An 18,104-nucleotide genomic window follows, 5' to 3' on the forward strand; every position below is an offset into this window, starting at 1 on the left:
TTCGACTTAATAATTTTCCTTTAAGACCACGCTTCTTCATGGGTAACCCATCTCGAAAGCTTACATACATTTGATACCAATCTATTTCTGCTGGTATTAGGCATCAAAAACAGATTGATAGCAAATATTCACCCATCCCACATATATTTTGAGATTTTATAAATACTTACATTCCCATTTCTCTTCCTGTTGATGGTGAAGAACGTATTTAGTAGGAGTCCAGTAGTAGTACCGCTGTAGGATAAGGACGCAACGAAAATATGTCGTTAATATTACCTCGTACATAGAATGAACATTTTATTGTTGGCCCCTACCTGCTACATTCAGGAAAATATGGTGTGGATGAACGATATATAGTGCCAATAACAATACTTCCATACAATATCGTTTTCTAAAAATCTAAAAGACTTATATTTTGTTTCATAAGTTACATATATGTTCGCGCCAAGGTCATTCATTTTAGCGGGAAGCCGTCAAAATGGCGGACCCTTCGTCACAGAATAGTGAGGAATGGAGCCGCGCTGCTAAACGGGAGGTCACGATTAATACATGTTGTGATAATTATGTTTATTTTACTTAGAAAGCTTGGATGTGAATGTTCACACAAATTGACATTCTGCAAGTACTCCCATGATCAAGCTTATAATATATTTTATGAGAAAATAACTATCTTTCCCAACACTACCCATTGGCTATCGGTTATTCGAACAGAATTATGAGAGTAGTGCGCTGCTCTCTAACAGCGCACTCTTTCTTGACTCCCTACAAAATCTCTTTAGTGTCCGTTTAGTATTCTGTATTACTCGTCATTTCAAGATAAGTAAATATGCACTTTTAGTTCCGAAGGGGGAATAAAATTGTGAAACCCTCCGGTAGCATCAAAGGGATTGAATTTATCAACCGGTTGGCTTCTCAACTCTCTCGAGAAGAGAACGCGGCACACCTAATTAATAGAAACCTACTTAACGTCGCCTTTTATTCCAATTAAAATGGTGACGGTCTGAGGAGGACCAAGAGACACACACTGAGAAGCTAAGCTCAATAATCCACTGGTAAACGCAATCGGCCTCTGTGTTAGAAATCAAAACAACAGCTTGATAAAGCAAAAATTTACACGAACCGACTCCTGTCTGAACTCCGCAACCTTCGAATGGGAACCTGACCTATTGAATCATGATTACCTACACCTCATGTTACCAGTATGTGCACGTACCGTCATGACTATCCTTCGCGCACTTCAGGCTCTTCTGGTGAGGATGCAAACGGGACTAAAGCTCAGCCAAGGACCAGAGGTTATATTCCTTATCAAAATTCGTGAGTAGACCCCAGATTTCTATACGCTCCTCACCGTAAGTACCTACTTATAGACAAATGGAAAATCACGCCGATTCAGTCCCAATTTGTACAAGAAGCTATTGTGGTCTGTATGAGCATTGGATTCCTTATCGGTGTACTATTGGTCATCGTCAAGCGTGCAATAAGTATGCGAGCCGCATCCGCGGCGAAGACATTCGTGCTACCTAAAAATAAGGTGAGAACAGAATAAACATACCAAGTAAGTAGTACCTTACCTTCAGACTGAAATCGCTTCTTGTAAAAACCTGACTTATCCTATCCAGCCCCCATAACATGGCACGGGCGATGCTGTTTTTTTTAACCGAAAAACTATTGCTGTTTAGCTTTTTATTATGCAGTGAAAAGGAACAGCTAAAGGTTTTTGCGCGATAAAAATGGCGTCGCGCATTCCATTCTCCTGGAGCAGGATCGAAGCCAAAGGCACGTAACTATGACTCTTCTAGAAAGTTTAGGACTGTCTTCTATCAGAAGTGTTGTTTAATGTGTTTGACGTAGTTGTCGGATTCGCGCATGTGAACCAAAAGGGAACCTTTTGTTGGATGTTTTTCAAGTATTAATTAAAAATAAGTAGTCTCCTTTATTAGGTATATACCTAAACCCAGTGCCTTCATAAGAAAAATTAATTATTTTATTGAAGCATAAAATGCAAGTAAACTTAAGAATTAAAAATTTAGACTTGTTTAGCACTCGATTTTGACTATCTTTAAAAGCTCGCAAAAAGTAAAGAGTACAAATTTAATGTAACAGATTAAATTACATGAATTTCATTAATATTAAGTGCGCCATATCCCGCAATTTCGGGCTCGCTGATCTATTAAAATATTGATACAATAAAAATAAGAAAATATAATTGTCATCGAACATATTTACATTATGTAACATGGTCAGGACACAAGTTTTCAGTGGAATCTTATATGAACATCTTCTGTGTTTTCTGTATTGTATAATGCCGCGCCCAACTTTGAATAGAAAGAATGGGTGATGGAATTTATGTTCGGTACTTCAAGTGGCAAAGGGCTGCGTATCATATACCTACGAATGAATAAATAATGACTTCTAGGAATAAGAATAGCAAATACATACATATAATCACGTCTTTATCCCTTACGGGGTAAACAAAGCCAACAGCCAGTCTCGTTAAGATTAAAAGGCCTCGTTCAGCTGATGGGGATCATGATAGAATTGAGATGAAAATAGTGACTGATTGGTAGCCCATCGCCTAAAGAATAAAAATCCGAAGTTTATATAAGCCTATCCCTTAGTCGCCTTTTAAGCCATCCATGGGAAAGAAATGAAGTGGTCCATTCTTAAGTACTGCTGGAACTATACGGTACAAGAATAGTTTGCACAAACTAGGAATAGAACATTCAAACAAATCTTTGACAAAAAATACCGATTCATCAATAAAAAAATATTTAAAATCGTAGGTACTTACACATACACCCTCAATACTTGGGACAGAAAAGTAACCTATTTTTTATTCTTGAAGAGCAATTTATTATCTCTGTGCCTTTGTACTTCTTACTGAGGCCAGAATCTCTTTGTCTCTCTTCTTCTCGGTAAGATTCCTAATGCTATCCTTTCGATTAATCTTCTCTCTGGCGTAAGTCCTAGCACAAAGCGATTCCTCTTTTACACATACATATACGCAATCACGCAAAAGGTCAAAACACTTACATATATAACATGGCAGCCGCGAGAAGAGAACCCTTTGAAAAATAGCGAAACAGTGTTGTTTTTCAGGCGATAAAAACGACGTTGCGCGTTCCATGCTACTGTGCCTGAACGGTGTAAGTGTAACGTAAAAACGTTATATCAAACTCAGCCATGAACAAGCTGCTGTGTTAGAAGTTGACTCCATTTAATAGATGTCCTCAATGGTAAACAGCATAAAAACGCAATTTTGTGCATGCATTCAACTATGACACTAAATATCAAAATCAACCATGACGAAGCTGCTGCTTCAGTAATTGAGACCCTTTATTTGTGGTCGCTTATCAACGACGGGCAAAAAACATTCAAATATAAGAGCTTAACTGTATGGAACATCGGGTCCATCGTACTTGTATTTTTTATATATTCACGTCTGTGGTCACATCAATAGTCAAAAACTATAAGCATTTGATTTTGAGCTTCAATAATATTGATAGTATTGTTGTTTCAATAGTTCTAAGTAACTGAGCTATCAATACTATCGATAGTCCTCCTGATACTATTACTTTTACTCAACTATCGATAGTCTATAGCAGAAGACTATCCATCGGCAACACTAGTCAAGCAAGTCAATTGTCAATGTCAAACAAACATCATGGTTATGGTGTTTTCCATAGAGTAAAATGTTATTTCTGTTTTGTTGTGGTTTTGATCTCAGTGAAACAATTTTGTTTCTCTGATAAAATTTTTAGGTCTGCTTTTGTAAAATTTTACCATCAATATGTCACAAACACAGCAGCAATTATTAAATGAAAATAGTAAATACATCTTAGAGTGAGTACTTTTAAATTTACTATTCTAACCTATCGAATGGTTTTACTACATTTATGAAATTACTTATAATTTTTTTTGTTCCACTTTTTCTGTTCCAGTTTGTTTTCGGAACAAACAGTTGATTCACAAAGCTTAGACTCCATATGCGCTCAAGTACAAAAGAGGTTTCCAAAATCGGAACATTTTAACTGTAAGTATATTGTCATCTATATAACTAAGTTTATAAGCAAAACTTATCTCAAACTTTTACGGAATATCTTTAATATGAATAGTTTTACAGATTTATTATATATCTGCCTATATCTTCTGAATTTAAAGAAAGAAAAAATATAAGTTACAAAAGAATTATCCTACAATTTTGTTCAAGAAGACAAAGGAGTTTTAGGAATTCTCAGTCATAAGCCATGTGTATCATCAGACTCCTGGCTTTTGTCCCAGTTACAGTTGTTAATAATGTAAATCAGATAATAAGTACATACAGCACAACACACACAATTGAACTAGCTTTTAAATTAGTTCGAGACTTAGTAGTCTGGATTTATAAAAATAATATAGTACTGTTGAGACAGTACTATATAATTTTATTTTCATTACTATACTGTCTCAACAGTACCATATTATAATATTTTCATTTATAAGAGCTTCATAAAGTTATACTCTCATTCCAGTATGCCTCCTGCTCTCATCACTCATCACCAGCGGAGACTTGTCTCTTCCCGGGCAGCGTGTGGTTGCCCTGGCGCTCCTGTTTGACGTCTACAAGCTGGACAACCCGTTCAGCCCGCTGTTTCTGTATCTGCTGGAGGGCAAGCCCGGATTGCTGCCGCTACTGCCGCAGGAGAGGCTGTTTATCGGACAACTGCATGGGTTCTTGCCTATTAATATTAAGGATGTAAGTATGCACGTAACAATGACAATTGTCAGTGGGAAGGCATAGACGAACCTTGATTAAATTAAAGATGTCCTGGCAAAGGTCAAGTCAGGAATATCCTACACCTTGTTTTACAAATTGTAATGATAAATTCTTTTTTATTTATTACTATATCATAATGAATGTGAATGAAACAAAAGAAGTATGTAGAGATCATAGCTAGTGGAAAGATGTAGTCTCTGCCTATGTATGTATGCGTGTTTGATTCTCAGTTTGGTGGGAGCAATGATTCGGATTTGACCGCTCTGAACAAATACAACCTATGCTTTGAACTGCAGCCTAAGACCTGGGTCTTTTCCTCTCGACTTCATTCTTTGTGGTTTCGCTCTTGGCAGAGCGGTCCTGGTCACAATGAGGCCAACGCTTTCCTCACGATCTCCCGCCATATCTTTCTGTTGGCAGACGCCAACACCATTTCTTTCTGGTGTATTCCGATAGCATTTTCCCAATGCTGATTTTATTTGGTCAGTCCAGCGCATAGGTGATCAGCCATATGGTTTGGTTCCCTCCACTTCATTCCATAATGTTAATTCGCTGTAAATTCCAGGTGATGAAGAAGTCAGCCAAACAGGTGATGCTGACCGAGGTGGCTCCGAAAGACTTGGAGTTTGATTTCTCTCCGCTGCAGGCGGTGGTCGCCGAGCGCGTGTCTGAAATGAGCTCCATGGCGCGAGCTACTGCGCCTGCGCTCATTCCGCTTAGTGATGGGTGAGTTTGTTTTTGTTTGGTCTGACTTTGTAAATTAGATTGATACTGCTATGTGATATGAAGATGTTATATAAAACTAATGAAGAATCTATGCGCAATTGACGTAAAGCTTATTATTACTAATATTAAACTCCAAAAAAACATTGATATTTTACAAATACATACATAATCACGACTATCATTATATTATATTATATCATATATCATTTGCGAGGTAGACAGAGCCAATAGTCCTAAATAGACTGATAGACTATGTTCAGCTGTTTGGCTTTATGATAGAATTGAGATTCAAGTAGTGACAGGTTGCTAGCCGGTCGCCTAAAAAAATCCCAAATTTATAAGCCTATCCCTTAGTCACCTTTAATGACATCCATTGAAAAAAGATGGAGTGGTCCTGTTATTTTTTCTTTTGGTTTTTGGAATCACATGGTACAATTTTAATTTGTGATCTTAATAAATTTGTTTCTGTCCAGGACCCCCCCAAACCGGATGGCCATGAAGGAGCTGCTGGAAGCCCTGATGGGGAACGATTACATGCCGTTACATCGCACACTCAAAGCAGCTGGACCCATCCCCCCTCCAAGCTTCCTCATCGACACCGATATACCATTTGCAGACGAGGTACCTAAATCTTCTTCCTCCTGGCTTTAGTCCTGGTTGTTTCTCGGTCTCCACTCTGGTGAGGACCCGGGGTATGCGTGTAACCATGGATCCTGATTGGGTGAGTCAGGTTATTACCCGAAGCAACTCCCATCTGACCTCCACAATCTTTGCAGAGGAACCTAACCCATATTGGATTGATCATGGTCCAGTTGCCTGAATGTGCAGGTATCCTGGTCATGTTTTCCCTCGCCCTAAGAAAAAAAAACTAATTTGAATAACACTTGGAATAAAGTCATTGGTGACTGAGGGATTGGAATTCGAACCTGTTTACTTTTTGATTCTGACAGCATTTTTACCGGACGTCAATTTACTAATATATGTAGATCTCTTAAATCTAAATCTTGGAAATGACGGCATCTGTGGCGCAGCGGTAATACGCTTGTCTGTGACACCGGAGGTTCCGAGGTTCGAATTCCGGTCAGGGCATGATGTGAAACGAACTTTCTCTGATGGTCTGGATCTTGGATGTTTATCTATATAAGTATTTATTATAAAATATAGTATCGTTGAGTTAGTATCTCGCAACACAAGTCTCGAACTTACTTCGAGGCTTACTCAATCTGTGTAATTTGTCCTGTATATATATATATATATTGTCTACATTAAAAAACATGAATAAATATATAAAATTTTTACTCCCGTTCAGGCTGTATGGAAAAACTTGGTGAATCGCGGCGCGTACGTTCCGCTATACGACACGGAGTGCGACGGCCTCGTCGGTCTCAAACCGGAGCGCGAGCGCAGAAACAATCAGACTGCTAACAAGGTAAATAAATACATTATAATAAAGTGCCGTGTGGTTCCCGGCACCAATATTCAAATTCAAAAATTTTATTCATTACTATATAGGATACTTCATATCGCTTAATAATTGTCAAAACGTATGGTTTAACAACATTGGTTGACGTCAAATAAATTACTTAAAACTAAGTTTACTGCCGCTTCCAAGGGCGGAAGAAGAAGAAGCGGTAACAAACTGCACTGCAGCATTTTCTTCAACAACGTCAACTTCACAATATCAATATATTTAATATAATACAAAAAAGAATAGGACCACTCCATATCTTTCCCATGGATGTCGTAAAAGGCGACTAAGGGATAGGCTTACAAAGTTGGGATTCTTGTTTAGACGATGGGCTAGCAACCTGTCACTATTTGAATCTCAACTCTATCATTGAGCCAAATAGCTGATCGTGGCTATTCAGTCTTTTCAAGACTGTTGGCTCTGTCTACCCCGCAAGGGATATAGACGTGACCATATGTATGTAGTCTACTTTAATTTCGACACCACCGCAACGGCCTCGATGGTCCATTGGTTAGCGCGTGAGAGTGTGAAGTTGGCGGTCCAAGTTCGAGTCCCAACAAAAACAAGATTTTATTTTTTATTAAAAATATTTTTTTTTTGTGTTATTTGAGTATTTTATATCAAAAAACTGAAAATCAAAATACTACATGTAATAAAACGGTAAAAATATTTTGTCTGTACATTTAAAATTTTGACTGAAACGGATAGAGATTTTTTTTTTACATTTTTTGTCTGTCTATATCTGACTGTATGTTTAAGATTGAACTCGAACTTCACGCGGACGAAGTCGCGGGCAACAGCTAGTTATAAATAAATGGTGTAGGTGACACGTATAAATCATCTCAATTCGGGCGTATACACGCGATATCGATAAATTCGCGCGGATGAAGCTGTTGGAAAAAGCTAATTAAGGCAATAAAGCTTAATTCTCTTTTACAGCAAGAAGAAAAGAAGGAGAAGCAAGAGGAGAAGAAGCCAGAAGAGCCACAGAGCATCGTGAGCGAGGCCAAGGAGCTGACCCAGCTGGCGCTCAAGGCGGCTCTGAGCGTCCCGCAGCAGCAGCGGCTGCTGGCCTTGCTGGACCAGCATCCCAGCACTGTCTACGAGATCTCTCTGTTGCCGGCACAGGTGATGTAGCTACATACAGCCAGCTGGAAGGCACCAGGAGCTGCCTCAGCTGACTCGAGGCGGCTCTGAGCGCCCCGCAGCAGCAGCGGCTGCTGGCCTTGCTGGACCAGCATCCCAGCACTGTCTACGAGATCTCTCTGTTGCCGGCACAGGTGATGTAGCTACATACAGCCAGCTGGAGCACGAGGAGCTGCCTCAGCTGACTCGAGGCGGCTGCTGTTCTGCATCACCTTGGCTGTTCAACCTATTCGTGTTTACATTAATTTAAAATTGTATTTACTCCTCTAAATAGTAAAAATCCCTATTAATATTATAAATGCGAAAGTAAGTTTGTTTGTTTGTTTGTTGTCTCTTCACGCGTTCACTGAACCAATCTTCATTAAAATTTACCATTTTATATATAATCAGTAATCTGGAGAAAGACAGCGTACTTCACGTCCCGGTAAAAACTATGGTACTTGTGGGATTTGCGAAAAAAACATGTATTTTTTGTAGGTGACGCTAGGTGGGGGTAAAACCTGGTACCATATAATTATCTGGTCCATCTCCTTAGAAAAAAAAGAATTGCCAAATTTCTTTCCAAAAATAACTTCAGACACTTGTTTCAGCTGCCGGAGCTGGTGGAGAACAATCCGATGGTGGCGATCTCCGTGCTGCTGAAGCTGATCAACTCCCAGCAAATCACGGAGTACTTCAGCGTCCTCGTCAATATGGAGATGTCATTGCATTCCATGGAGGTTGTCAACAGGTACTTGTAATATTTTTTTTTTTTATTTATTTATTTGGAAGACCAACAACCGTTTACAAAAAATAGCGCCACATATGTAAAACAAATGGTCATTTATAGGACTATATATATATAATATACCTACATGACTATATTTGTTTAAGTGATTAATTTACATACATACCTACATATGGTCACGTCTATATCCCTTATGGGCTAAACAGATCCAACAGTCTTGGAAAGACTCTGATAGTATTGAGATCCAAATAGTGACAGGTTGCTAGCCCATCGCCTAAAAAAAAGAATCCCAAGTTTATAAGCCTATCCCTTAGTCGCCTTTTACGACATCCATGAAAAAGAGATGAAGTAGTCCTTTTCTTTTTTTGTATTGGTGCCGGGAACCACACGGCACAATTAAGAAGATACATACATAAAATCACGCCTCTTTCCCGGAGGGGTAGGCAGAGACTACCTCTTTCCACTTGCCACGATCTCTGCATACTTCATCCACATTCATAATTCTCTTCATGCAAGCTCGGCGGTACTTTTGACCTGACCCATTGCCAGGACGTCCTTAATTCGATCAAGATACGTTCGTCTAGGCCTTCCCACTCCGACCTTTCCCTCCACACTCTCCTTGTATTAAGAAGTTTAGTTGTGATAATTTAAATTTCAATCTCAACCAACAGGCTGACAACATCGGTGGATCTGCCGGTAGACTTCGTACACTTGTACATCAGCAACTGCATATCAACATGCGAGACTATCAGAGACAGGTACATGCAGAACCGGCTGGTGAGGCTTGTGTGTGTGTTTCTGCAGTCGCTCATCAGAAACAAGATCATCAATGTTAAGGTGAGTATGTCGCGAACGTGTTTTATGTGACTTTTGAGACTTCAAATCGGGGCTGAAAGGTCAGATCAAGATTTTTATTTTTATTTATTATTTTTATTTTTTAGTGCCGTGTGGTCCCCGGCACCAGTACAAAAAAGAATAGGACCACTCCATCTCTTTCCCATGGATGTCGTAAAAGGCGACTAAGGAATAGGCTTATAAACTTGAGATTCTTTTTTAGGCGATGGGCTAGCAACCTGTCACTATTTGAATCTCAATTCTATCATTAAGCCAAATAGCTGAATGTGGCCATTCAGTCTTTTCAGGACTGTTGGTTCTGTCTACCCCGCAAGGGATATAGACGTGACCATATGTATGTATGTATGTATGTTTTTATTTTTTATTTTTATTTATTATTTTTATTTATTTATTTATTTAAACTTTATGCACATAAAATGTACAACAGGTGGACTTAATGCCACAAGGCATTCTCTGCCAGTTGAACCTTTGGACCGAACTGAGATGGATGTACAGTAGTGTGATAACTGTAAAATAAAAAATTATATAAATACTAATAGGTTACTTAATACACTTGCGTATAATATATTACAAACATAAGTATGACTATATAATATATATATATATACGTATATACACTCAATATAAAATAAACATACATATACTACATAAGGTGGATGATTGTGTAAAGTTTAAGGAAATTATAACTAAACGAGATTGAATTCAGAGAGTTGTGTATGTGGATGAAGCGAAAGAAGTGTGCAGGCATCGTTGCAAGTGGTTATATAAAATTACTAGCTGTGCCCGCGACTTCGTCCGCGTGGAATAGTTATTTTGGACATCATTGAAGCCCTCAAGGATGATTAATTTGCCCCGCTTTTTTTTTTTATAAATTTCCATTTTTTCGTTGCTCCTAAAAGCTGCAGCGTGTTATTTAGCCTAAAGACTTCCACGATAAATGGTCTATTCACCACAAAAAGAATTTTTCAATTCGAATCAGTGGTTCCTGAGATACGCGCGTTCAAACAAAAAAACAAACTCTTCAGCTTTATAATGTTACTATAAATAAAAGTTATGACATTAAAACTTTTAACGTAATAATGGTTTATACGAGTAGTTTGAATTGATGGCATTTTATTTTGAAACTAAAAAAAACGACGCATCCTTTTGTAGTAAAGGTAGAGCGCACTAAATTTTAACCCCCATCACAATAAGATGAGTGTTAATTTATATAAATTTCTCTTGCCCAACAGGAACTTTTCATAGAAGTGGAAGCGTTCTGCATAGAGTTCAGCCGTATTCGGGAGGCGGCCGCTTTGTTCAGGTTGCTCAAGCAATTGGACTCCGGCGAGGGCTCCCACAAGGACTCCAAGGAGAACTGACAGCTGGACGGTGACGGGGAGTACGCTGACTGACTCACTGATTTACTGATCGCGGTAAATAAAGGTGATACATACGAGGCCGTTTTGAGGGCGTTAAAGCCGTTTCCGGGCGTTAAAGCCGTCCCGTTGTAACATACAATACATACATACATATGGTCACGTCTATATCCCTTGCGGGGTAGACAGAGCCAACAGTCTTGAAAAGACTGAATGGCCACGTTCAGCTATTTGGCTTAATGATAGAATTGAGATTCAAATAGTGACAGGTTGCTAGCCCATCGCCTAAAAAGAATCCCAAGTTTGTAAGCCTATCCCTTAGTCGCCTTTTACGACATCCATGGGAAAGAGATGGAGTGGTCCTATTCATTTTTGTATTGGTGCCGGGAACCACACGGCACACGTAACATACAATAGATTTTTTAATTCGAGTTTATTTTTAAAAGTCAATTTTAGTTGATTCTTATTTTTATCACCATAAAAATTAACATACTGTGCCGTACACACGTAGAAAGTGGGAAAAGGTAACGACGAATTTTTGTGGATTCTTTAAAAATATATAGGTTTTATCTATGGATTTGATTGCTACGTGCTGGCAACGTAGCTTTAGCGGTAAATCCATGTATAATACTAAAGCATAAATGTAAGACTCCTGCACATAACATGACTCTGATGGGCTAGGCCTTTAATAATTCACGAATAAAAAGTAATCTTCACTCTATTTCTAACTTTGAGGTTAACTGGAACTGTAAAAAGTGAGAACGGGGCTGACATGTCAAGATAAATTTAAAAGCCCACAAATGAATAATAATAATAAAATATAGAATTAAGAGAATATAAGACATTTTTCCTTTCAACGTTCGTGAATAAGAGAGCCGAAGCCGAAGACTCCGAAGAGGTTTCCCACAAAGACGCCAAGAAATAAAAAATATAATAATAATAATAAATATATACGGGACAAATTACACTGATTGAGTTAGCCCTGAAGTAAGTTCGAAACTTGTGTTACGAGATACTAACTCAAAGATACTATATTTTATAACAAATACTTATATAGATAAACATCCAAGACCCAGGCCAATCAGAAAAAGTTCTTTTCTCATCATGCCCTGACCGGGATTCGAACCCGGGACCTCCGGTGTCACAGACAAGCGTACTACCGCTGCGCCACAGAGGCCGTCAAGAAAGGCGTAGACGGGGAGGATTCTGACTGACTGACCAATTTATCGCGTAGAATAAAGGAAAATCGCACACGCACATCAGCCTTCTTATTCACGAACGTTGAAAGGCAAGTTTTCAAGAATGTTGGCTCTGTCTACCCCGCAAGGGTGCAAGACGTGACTATATGTATTGTATTTTTTTATATATTTTACTCAATAACGATGTTACTTATATGCATCTCATCTCGTGCGCACACTGCGCAGATCGTTAGTATTATTTTATAGATAAGGTGGTTCTAATTTTAAGTTCCTCAATGTACCTAAATAGTTTTAGTAAGTAGAATAATTATTTGGTTCCTATAACAGAACTAAGATAACCTTACAATATAAGGGTCTGTTCACACCACGACGCGACGCGATACTTCAAGCACAATTTTTAAATAACAATTTATTATTATTTTATTTTGGAATCACAAACAGCTCAGCTACATAACAACATATTAACATATAAGTATTAAATATACACATTTTCGCATCCTTTATCTTTTTGTACATACATACATAAAATCACGCCTGTTTCCCGGAGGGGTAGGCAGAGACTAACTCTTTCTACTTGCCTCTACATACTTCCATCGCTTCATCCGCATTCATAGATAACTCTCTTCATGCAAGCTCGGCATGTTTCGAGTATCTTTTTGTGTAGTAAATAAATTTTGAGTGGCCATTTCTGGCCCCACCGGGGAACCTAACCCTTAACCGGGTTGCAGGGGATCCTAACCCTAATTGGATCGATCATGGTTACACATCCAGTTGGTTGAATGTGCAGGTTACCTCACGATGTTTTCCCTCACCGTAAGAGCGTCGGCTGGTATTTAAACTAATGTACATAACTTCGAATATAGTCATTGGTGCATGGCCGAGTTGGGATTTGAACCTTTGCCCTTTATGCGCATCACGCATTTTAAAGCGGGATAATAAGTCATACGACAATTAAATTCTCCAATGCACGGAGTATTGAATCTGACTGTGCCCTTCTGAATGTATTTTATGCGACCTTTGTAAGGCTCTATATATATATATATATTACTAGTTATATAGTTGTATATATATATATATGTAGTATTATATATATTTACAACTATAAAATAGTTATATATATATATATACTATATATTATAACACTGTGATGTGTGAATAGTTTAGACGTACCTAATTGTAATTTTTAAGAACATTTTATAATACCTAAATAATGTTAAGTCCCTTTAATTTCTTTACATATGTCTAAATAGAGAAGAGTAGAAAATTATATGAAATATTAATGGTTCTTTTAGTAACATTCTATTATCATCTTTTTGCATATTCTTAAGTCTCATCTTACGATTCATAATTATATCTTGCCCTGTTATATAGTAGTTTAATTCCATTGATTGATTACCATTCTCATTGATTTCATACAAAAAACATAGAAAAAAAAATCCTTGCTATAGTGTGGTTAGCGAATAAATCTATGGATTATCACGAATGCTGACGAGGCATATTTGTTAAAATAACACACAATTGTAATCTATATTTATACAATAAGTTACAATTAATGCAAAAGCGTCTATCGGAACACATTGGATTTAACAGAAGGCGGTACTGAGGGCTCAGAGGGGTTAATGCCAGTTTTACTCAATCAAACGCGTCGAGCAAGTAAACGCGAATTTGTATATCATTTGCTCAACGCCATCTAGTGGTAACTCGATGGCACTAATGCAATTCCATACAAATTCGCGATTACTTGCTCATGAGAGTCAAAATGACGGGTGTACCCCAGGAATTAAATTGTACCTATATAAAAAAAATGTACCTGAAGCATACTTTTATGTACCTTGTTTAAAAAAAATTGTTTTGTTTCTCAGGAACTATCCAAGTTATCAGGTGTCTGTTTTTTGTTTCTAAAGGTAATGTTTAGGTACATTTTTTTGGTGTAATCATATTTTATGTACTATTTATAGAATTTGAAATATTTGGGTACACCCGCCATTCGAATGTCAAAATGGCGGGTGTACATATTTTATTGAATAAGTAACTCTTTTTTGAAAGAGGTACAATTTTTTTCAGGTCATTTTGACTCTCATACTTGCTCGACGGGTTGTATCGAGTAAAACTCGCACTCACCCCTCAGGAGATAGCTGCGCCACTTCGGCTTGGTGTATGGCAAGTGGCCCAGGTATCTCCCGAGTCGTATTTACCAACTGAAATAGAGTTAAGTATATTTAAATTAAAATATATTTTCTTACTAATGCTATAGTTAAGGTACATTCATAAAGGTATAAATTAAATATATGAAAAATAATAACTGTGTATACAGGGTAACTAAAGTAGATCTAAATTAAAATCTTCGTCACTTTTCATGCCTTGTCAATCTTCGTGAAAAGCCAATAGTTATACAGACTATGATCTTTATTGTAAATATTTCTTACAATTTGTAATAAATGATTTGCCTATTCAAGTTTTATTTTATACTTATTTAGCCACCTTCAAAAAAATAAGTCTTTCGCAAATCCCACGGGAACCATAGTTTTTCCCGGGATGGGAAGTACCTACTCTACGTCTTTCTCCAGACTCATAATTTTATATAGTATGGAAAAACTAGAGGTGATTTATTTAGCCTAATAAAGGTTCAAAAGTGTGAAGTAAAACAACTTACTTTCGCATTTAAGCTAAGCTAAACACTCATCTGTTCCTTTCTCTTTGGGATTTAGTTGAAGCTTAATACCTATTTTATTTATATTGGCTACATAGTTGCTTTATTTTTTTAAATAAACTTTAGACAATGGACTAGCAACCTACAATGAAAAAAATCCTGTAGTGAATTTTGTCACCTCTTCTGCACTAACGCTTTGGAAGCGGCAGTAAACTGAGTTATAAGTAATTTGAATTATTAAGTGATAGGAAGAATCCCATAATAATGAATAAAATTTCAAATTTTAACTATCTGAACAGCCGCGTGCATTACGCCAGCAACAAGTGCTGAATATGAAATCGAGATGTTACTGGATAATTAGTTAATAACAACTTGTGACGAAAGTTTGAAAAAAGTGCAGACCAGTTGTTGCCGATTTATGTATACCTACATATAGTCACGTCTATATCCCTTGTGGCGTAGACAGAGCCAACAGCCTTGAAAAGGCTAATAGGCCACGTTTAGCTATTTGGCTTAATGATAGAATTTTCGATTTATCTATACACATTTATCTTCTATCATTACTAATTGCTGGCGTAATGCTTCACATGACATCCTAGTAGAATCACATTAAAGTGAAAATCTCGGGAACTAGGTACTTACTGGATGCACTTTTGTTCAAATTTTCATCACAGTTACAAGATTATATTCTGTAACTGTAACTTGTCTATGTAAGGTAGGTCCTACAAAAAAATATTAAATATTACTATAATTTAATATCAACCAAGTGGTTTTCTTGTGTCATAACATTTGCTTTATTTATACCCCCAGATGTTTCTAACTAGTATCCAAAATACTACATACTAATGATTCATTGGAAATGGCTTAGTTTTAAAATGCAACTGATAAAATGATTGATATTTACTTTCATATATGATATTGCATTGTAGGGTAGTTAAACAAATTAAAACACTATGATCTCTTTAAAAGTTTATTCAAATTATATAACTACCTTATTTCCTTTTTTATAACTAAAACTGGCGCCATGCTATATTCCATTAACAACTACTTTACACCATCTAGAATTTTCTTTATTTCGGCATCAGCAGCTACATCTACAGGAGTGCAGTCTTCATCGTCTTTTAGCAGAGAAGCTCCTGCTCTTACCAGGATCCTGGTTGAGTCTACGTGACCACAAGACGCTGCATAATGAAGTGCAGTCTGACCGCATTCGTCAATGGCATCTATTTGGCATCCACCCTCAATGGCAGCCAATAAGGCTTCAGTCGCGTTTCGGTCTGCAGCCCAGTGCAACGCACTGAGACCTTCGTCATCTCTTTCATGTCTTAATTCCGGATTCTTCTTCAAAAGTTCTCTAACTCTATCAGCACAGTTTTCTCTTGCCGCGTCTATGAGTGACAACTCGTGGGCAACAAGGTCGAGTTCAGGTGAACGTCTCATAGATGACACAGTGACCCAAGTTTCCTTCGTTCCAGGTGTGCCATCAGGTTTATGGGAAAATTCCGAATCTAACTGCTGAATTAATGCTATATATTTTTCTTTTGCTTCTCTGCTGGGCAAGTCTCCTAGTGACCTCCAAGCTTCCCATTTCCTCCTGGCGCGACCTTCTAACCACCCTGGCTTTGGTACATTGCACTTTCCCTCTGTTCCTTGCTTGAATAGGCCATACAACTCTAGTAATTGATTGTTATCTAGTTTGTTAGTAATTTTCCGCAAATGATCAGCTGCCTTATTGAAAGTTACGTCTAAAGGTGATTGCTCATTATCTGAAAAGTCTGAATCTGGGTATTCTGGAAGCGCCTCTGCCATTATAAATGCTATCTAGCTATTCTGGATTTGAACAGTTAAGTTAAGACCCTCTAAAGTATGGACTTGTTTGTTGGTAGCATCAGCGGCAGCCGACGGGCTGACAAATTCAATAAACCCGTAGCCTTTGCTGAGACCTGTGGAACGATCAAAGACTACTCTAGAACTTTGTACTGGACCAAACTGGGCAAAATATTCTCTAAGTTGGCGGTGGCCCACAGTCCACGGCAGGTTGCCCACATAAAGGCGAGCAGCTCTGGCTGTACTGGCCATTACCTACACAGTTACAATTTCTAGCAAATGCAAAGACCTGTCGCCGATCAAGGCACTGTAGTCCACGCCCGAGCTCTCGGTCAGTGAATCCAAGTCAAGAAGAGCGCCCTTGAGTCCCCACTTCTTCAGCAAAGCTTCAATGGACCAGTCCGCACTGCGTTCCTGATAAGCACACAAAAATCGACCGTCAGTACCGTCCAACAGATACGCAACTGTCGAAAGCACTTCTTCAAACTGCGACGGTTCGTAAAAACAATCGGAAGCTAGCAAAAGATCTACAGGGCGGAGAGAATGGACGTCCGCCAAGAGTAGACCCCAGGCGAGCCCTAAGATTTGTACGTCACGGCCGGGAACTAGACCGTTTGCCTCACAGCAAGTAGATAAATGTTGAAGGGAGCGCGGTAGTGCAACACTGTCACTTAATGTGACACGGGCACCACACTTAGCTGCTAATATTCCTGGTAATCCAGTGCCGCAACCGAGCTCTAATACACGTAGACCGCGTAAATGTCGTCTTTGGGTCCACAGATACCAAGCTAAGAGCGACGCAGAAGGCCACGTGTAAAAGGAGTAGCCAGCGGTAAGAAGCTCGGGTATTATAATTTCTAGGTATTCGCTTCGATTGTCGCCGTTATTCGAACACTTGCCTCGGAAGACGAACTTTTTCAGGGTCCCGCTAACTGGACGACCATCGGTCATTGCTTAAACCTCGTTAATATTGGAAGAAAATCACCTTTTTTAGTGCAGAAATTCACGAACGATGAGCGGAATACCTACTGACTGGAAAAAAAAAACCTCGGGGAAAAAACTAACCAACCCACTACTTCAATTAAGTGACAATTGACACATGCCATTGACATTTTGTTGTTTTTTTTTTATTTTGTTCGTTCTTGGTTCCTTCATCCCACGACTACCCCTCAACGTGGGACAGTCAGGATTTCAGGAAGCTCACAAGAATCATAAAAATCCCATGGACTAAAAAACATTGATCGGTAAATCATCTCAATTTATATTAAGTTTACCTGAGTAAAAATTTCAAATTATTTTTTTAGCACTTTAAACAGGACACCGAGTAATTATGAGGAGAATTAAAGAAAATTTAATTTATTCACTTTATTAATCAACGAGCCGAAGTGTTGT

General features: G+C 38.2%; 3 protein-coding genes across 3 annotated transcripts; 1 reads left to right on the forward strand and 2 right to left on the reverse strand.

The window, feature by feature from the left end:
- The first annotated feature begins 3,680 nt into the window (after positions 1–3,680).
- On the forward strand, positions 3,681–11,137 carry LOC106136437 (CCR4-NOT transcription complex subunit 11). Its single transcript, XM_060949432.1, has 10 exons — positions 3,681–3,843; positions 3,942–4,033; positions 4,512–4,735; positions 5,322–5,482; positions 5,956–6,103; positions 6,792–6,911; positions 7,890–8,078; positions 8,687–8,826; positions 9,495–9,660; positions 10,911–11,137. Exons 1-10 carry the CDS (start codon positions 3,791–3,793, stop codon positions 11,037–11,039), a joined length of 1,422 nt encoding a protein of 473 aa, XP_060805415.1. The 5' UTR covers positions 3,681–3,790; the 3' UTR covers positions 11,040–11,137.
- Positions 11,138–15,841: 4,704 nt separating this feature from the next.
- Positions 15,842–17,772, reverse strand: LOC106136430 (acyl-CoA-binding domain-containing protein 6). The gene is made up of 2 exons (XM_060949643.1): positions 17,021–17,772; positions 15,842–16,702 (listed from the first exon to the last, which is right to left on the reverse strand). Exons 1-2 carry the CDS (start codon positions 17,661–17,663, stop codon positions 15,930–15,932), a joined length of 1,416 nt encoding a protein of 471 aa, XP_060805626.1. The 5' UTR covers positions 17,664–17,772; the 3' UTR covers positions 15,842–15,929.
- On the reverse strand, positions 16,699–17,026 carry LOC106136429 (SRA stem-loop-interacting RNA-binding protein, mitochondrial). The gene has a single exon (XM_013336980.2). It carries the CDS (start codon positions 16,962–16,964, stop codon positions 16,707–16,709), a length of 258 nt encoding a protein of 85 aa, XP_013192434.1. The 5' UTR covers positions 16,965–17,026; the 3' UTR covers positions 16,699–16,706.
- Positions 17,773–18,104: the final 332 nt, after the last annotated feature.

This window comes from Amyelois transitella, chromosome 19 (assembly GCF_032362555.1).
Source record: "Amyelois transitella isolate CPQ chromosome 19, ilAmyTran1.1, whole genome shotgun sequence".
Lineage (NCBI taxonomy): Eukaryota > Metazoa > Arthropoda > Insecta > Lepidoptera > Pyralidae > Amyelois > Amyelois transitella.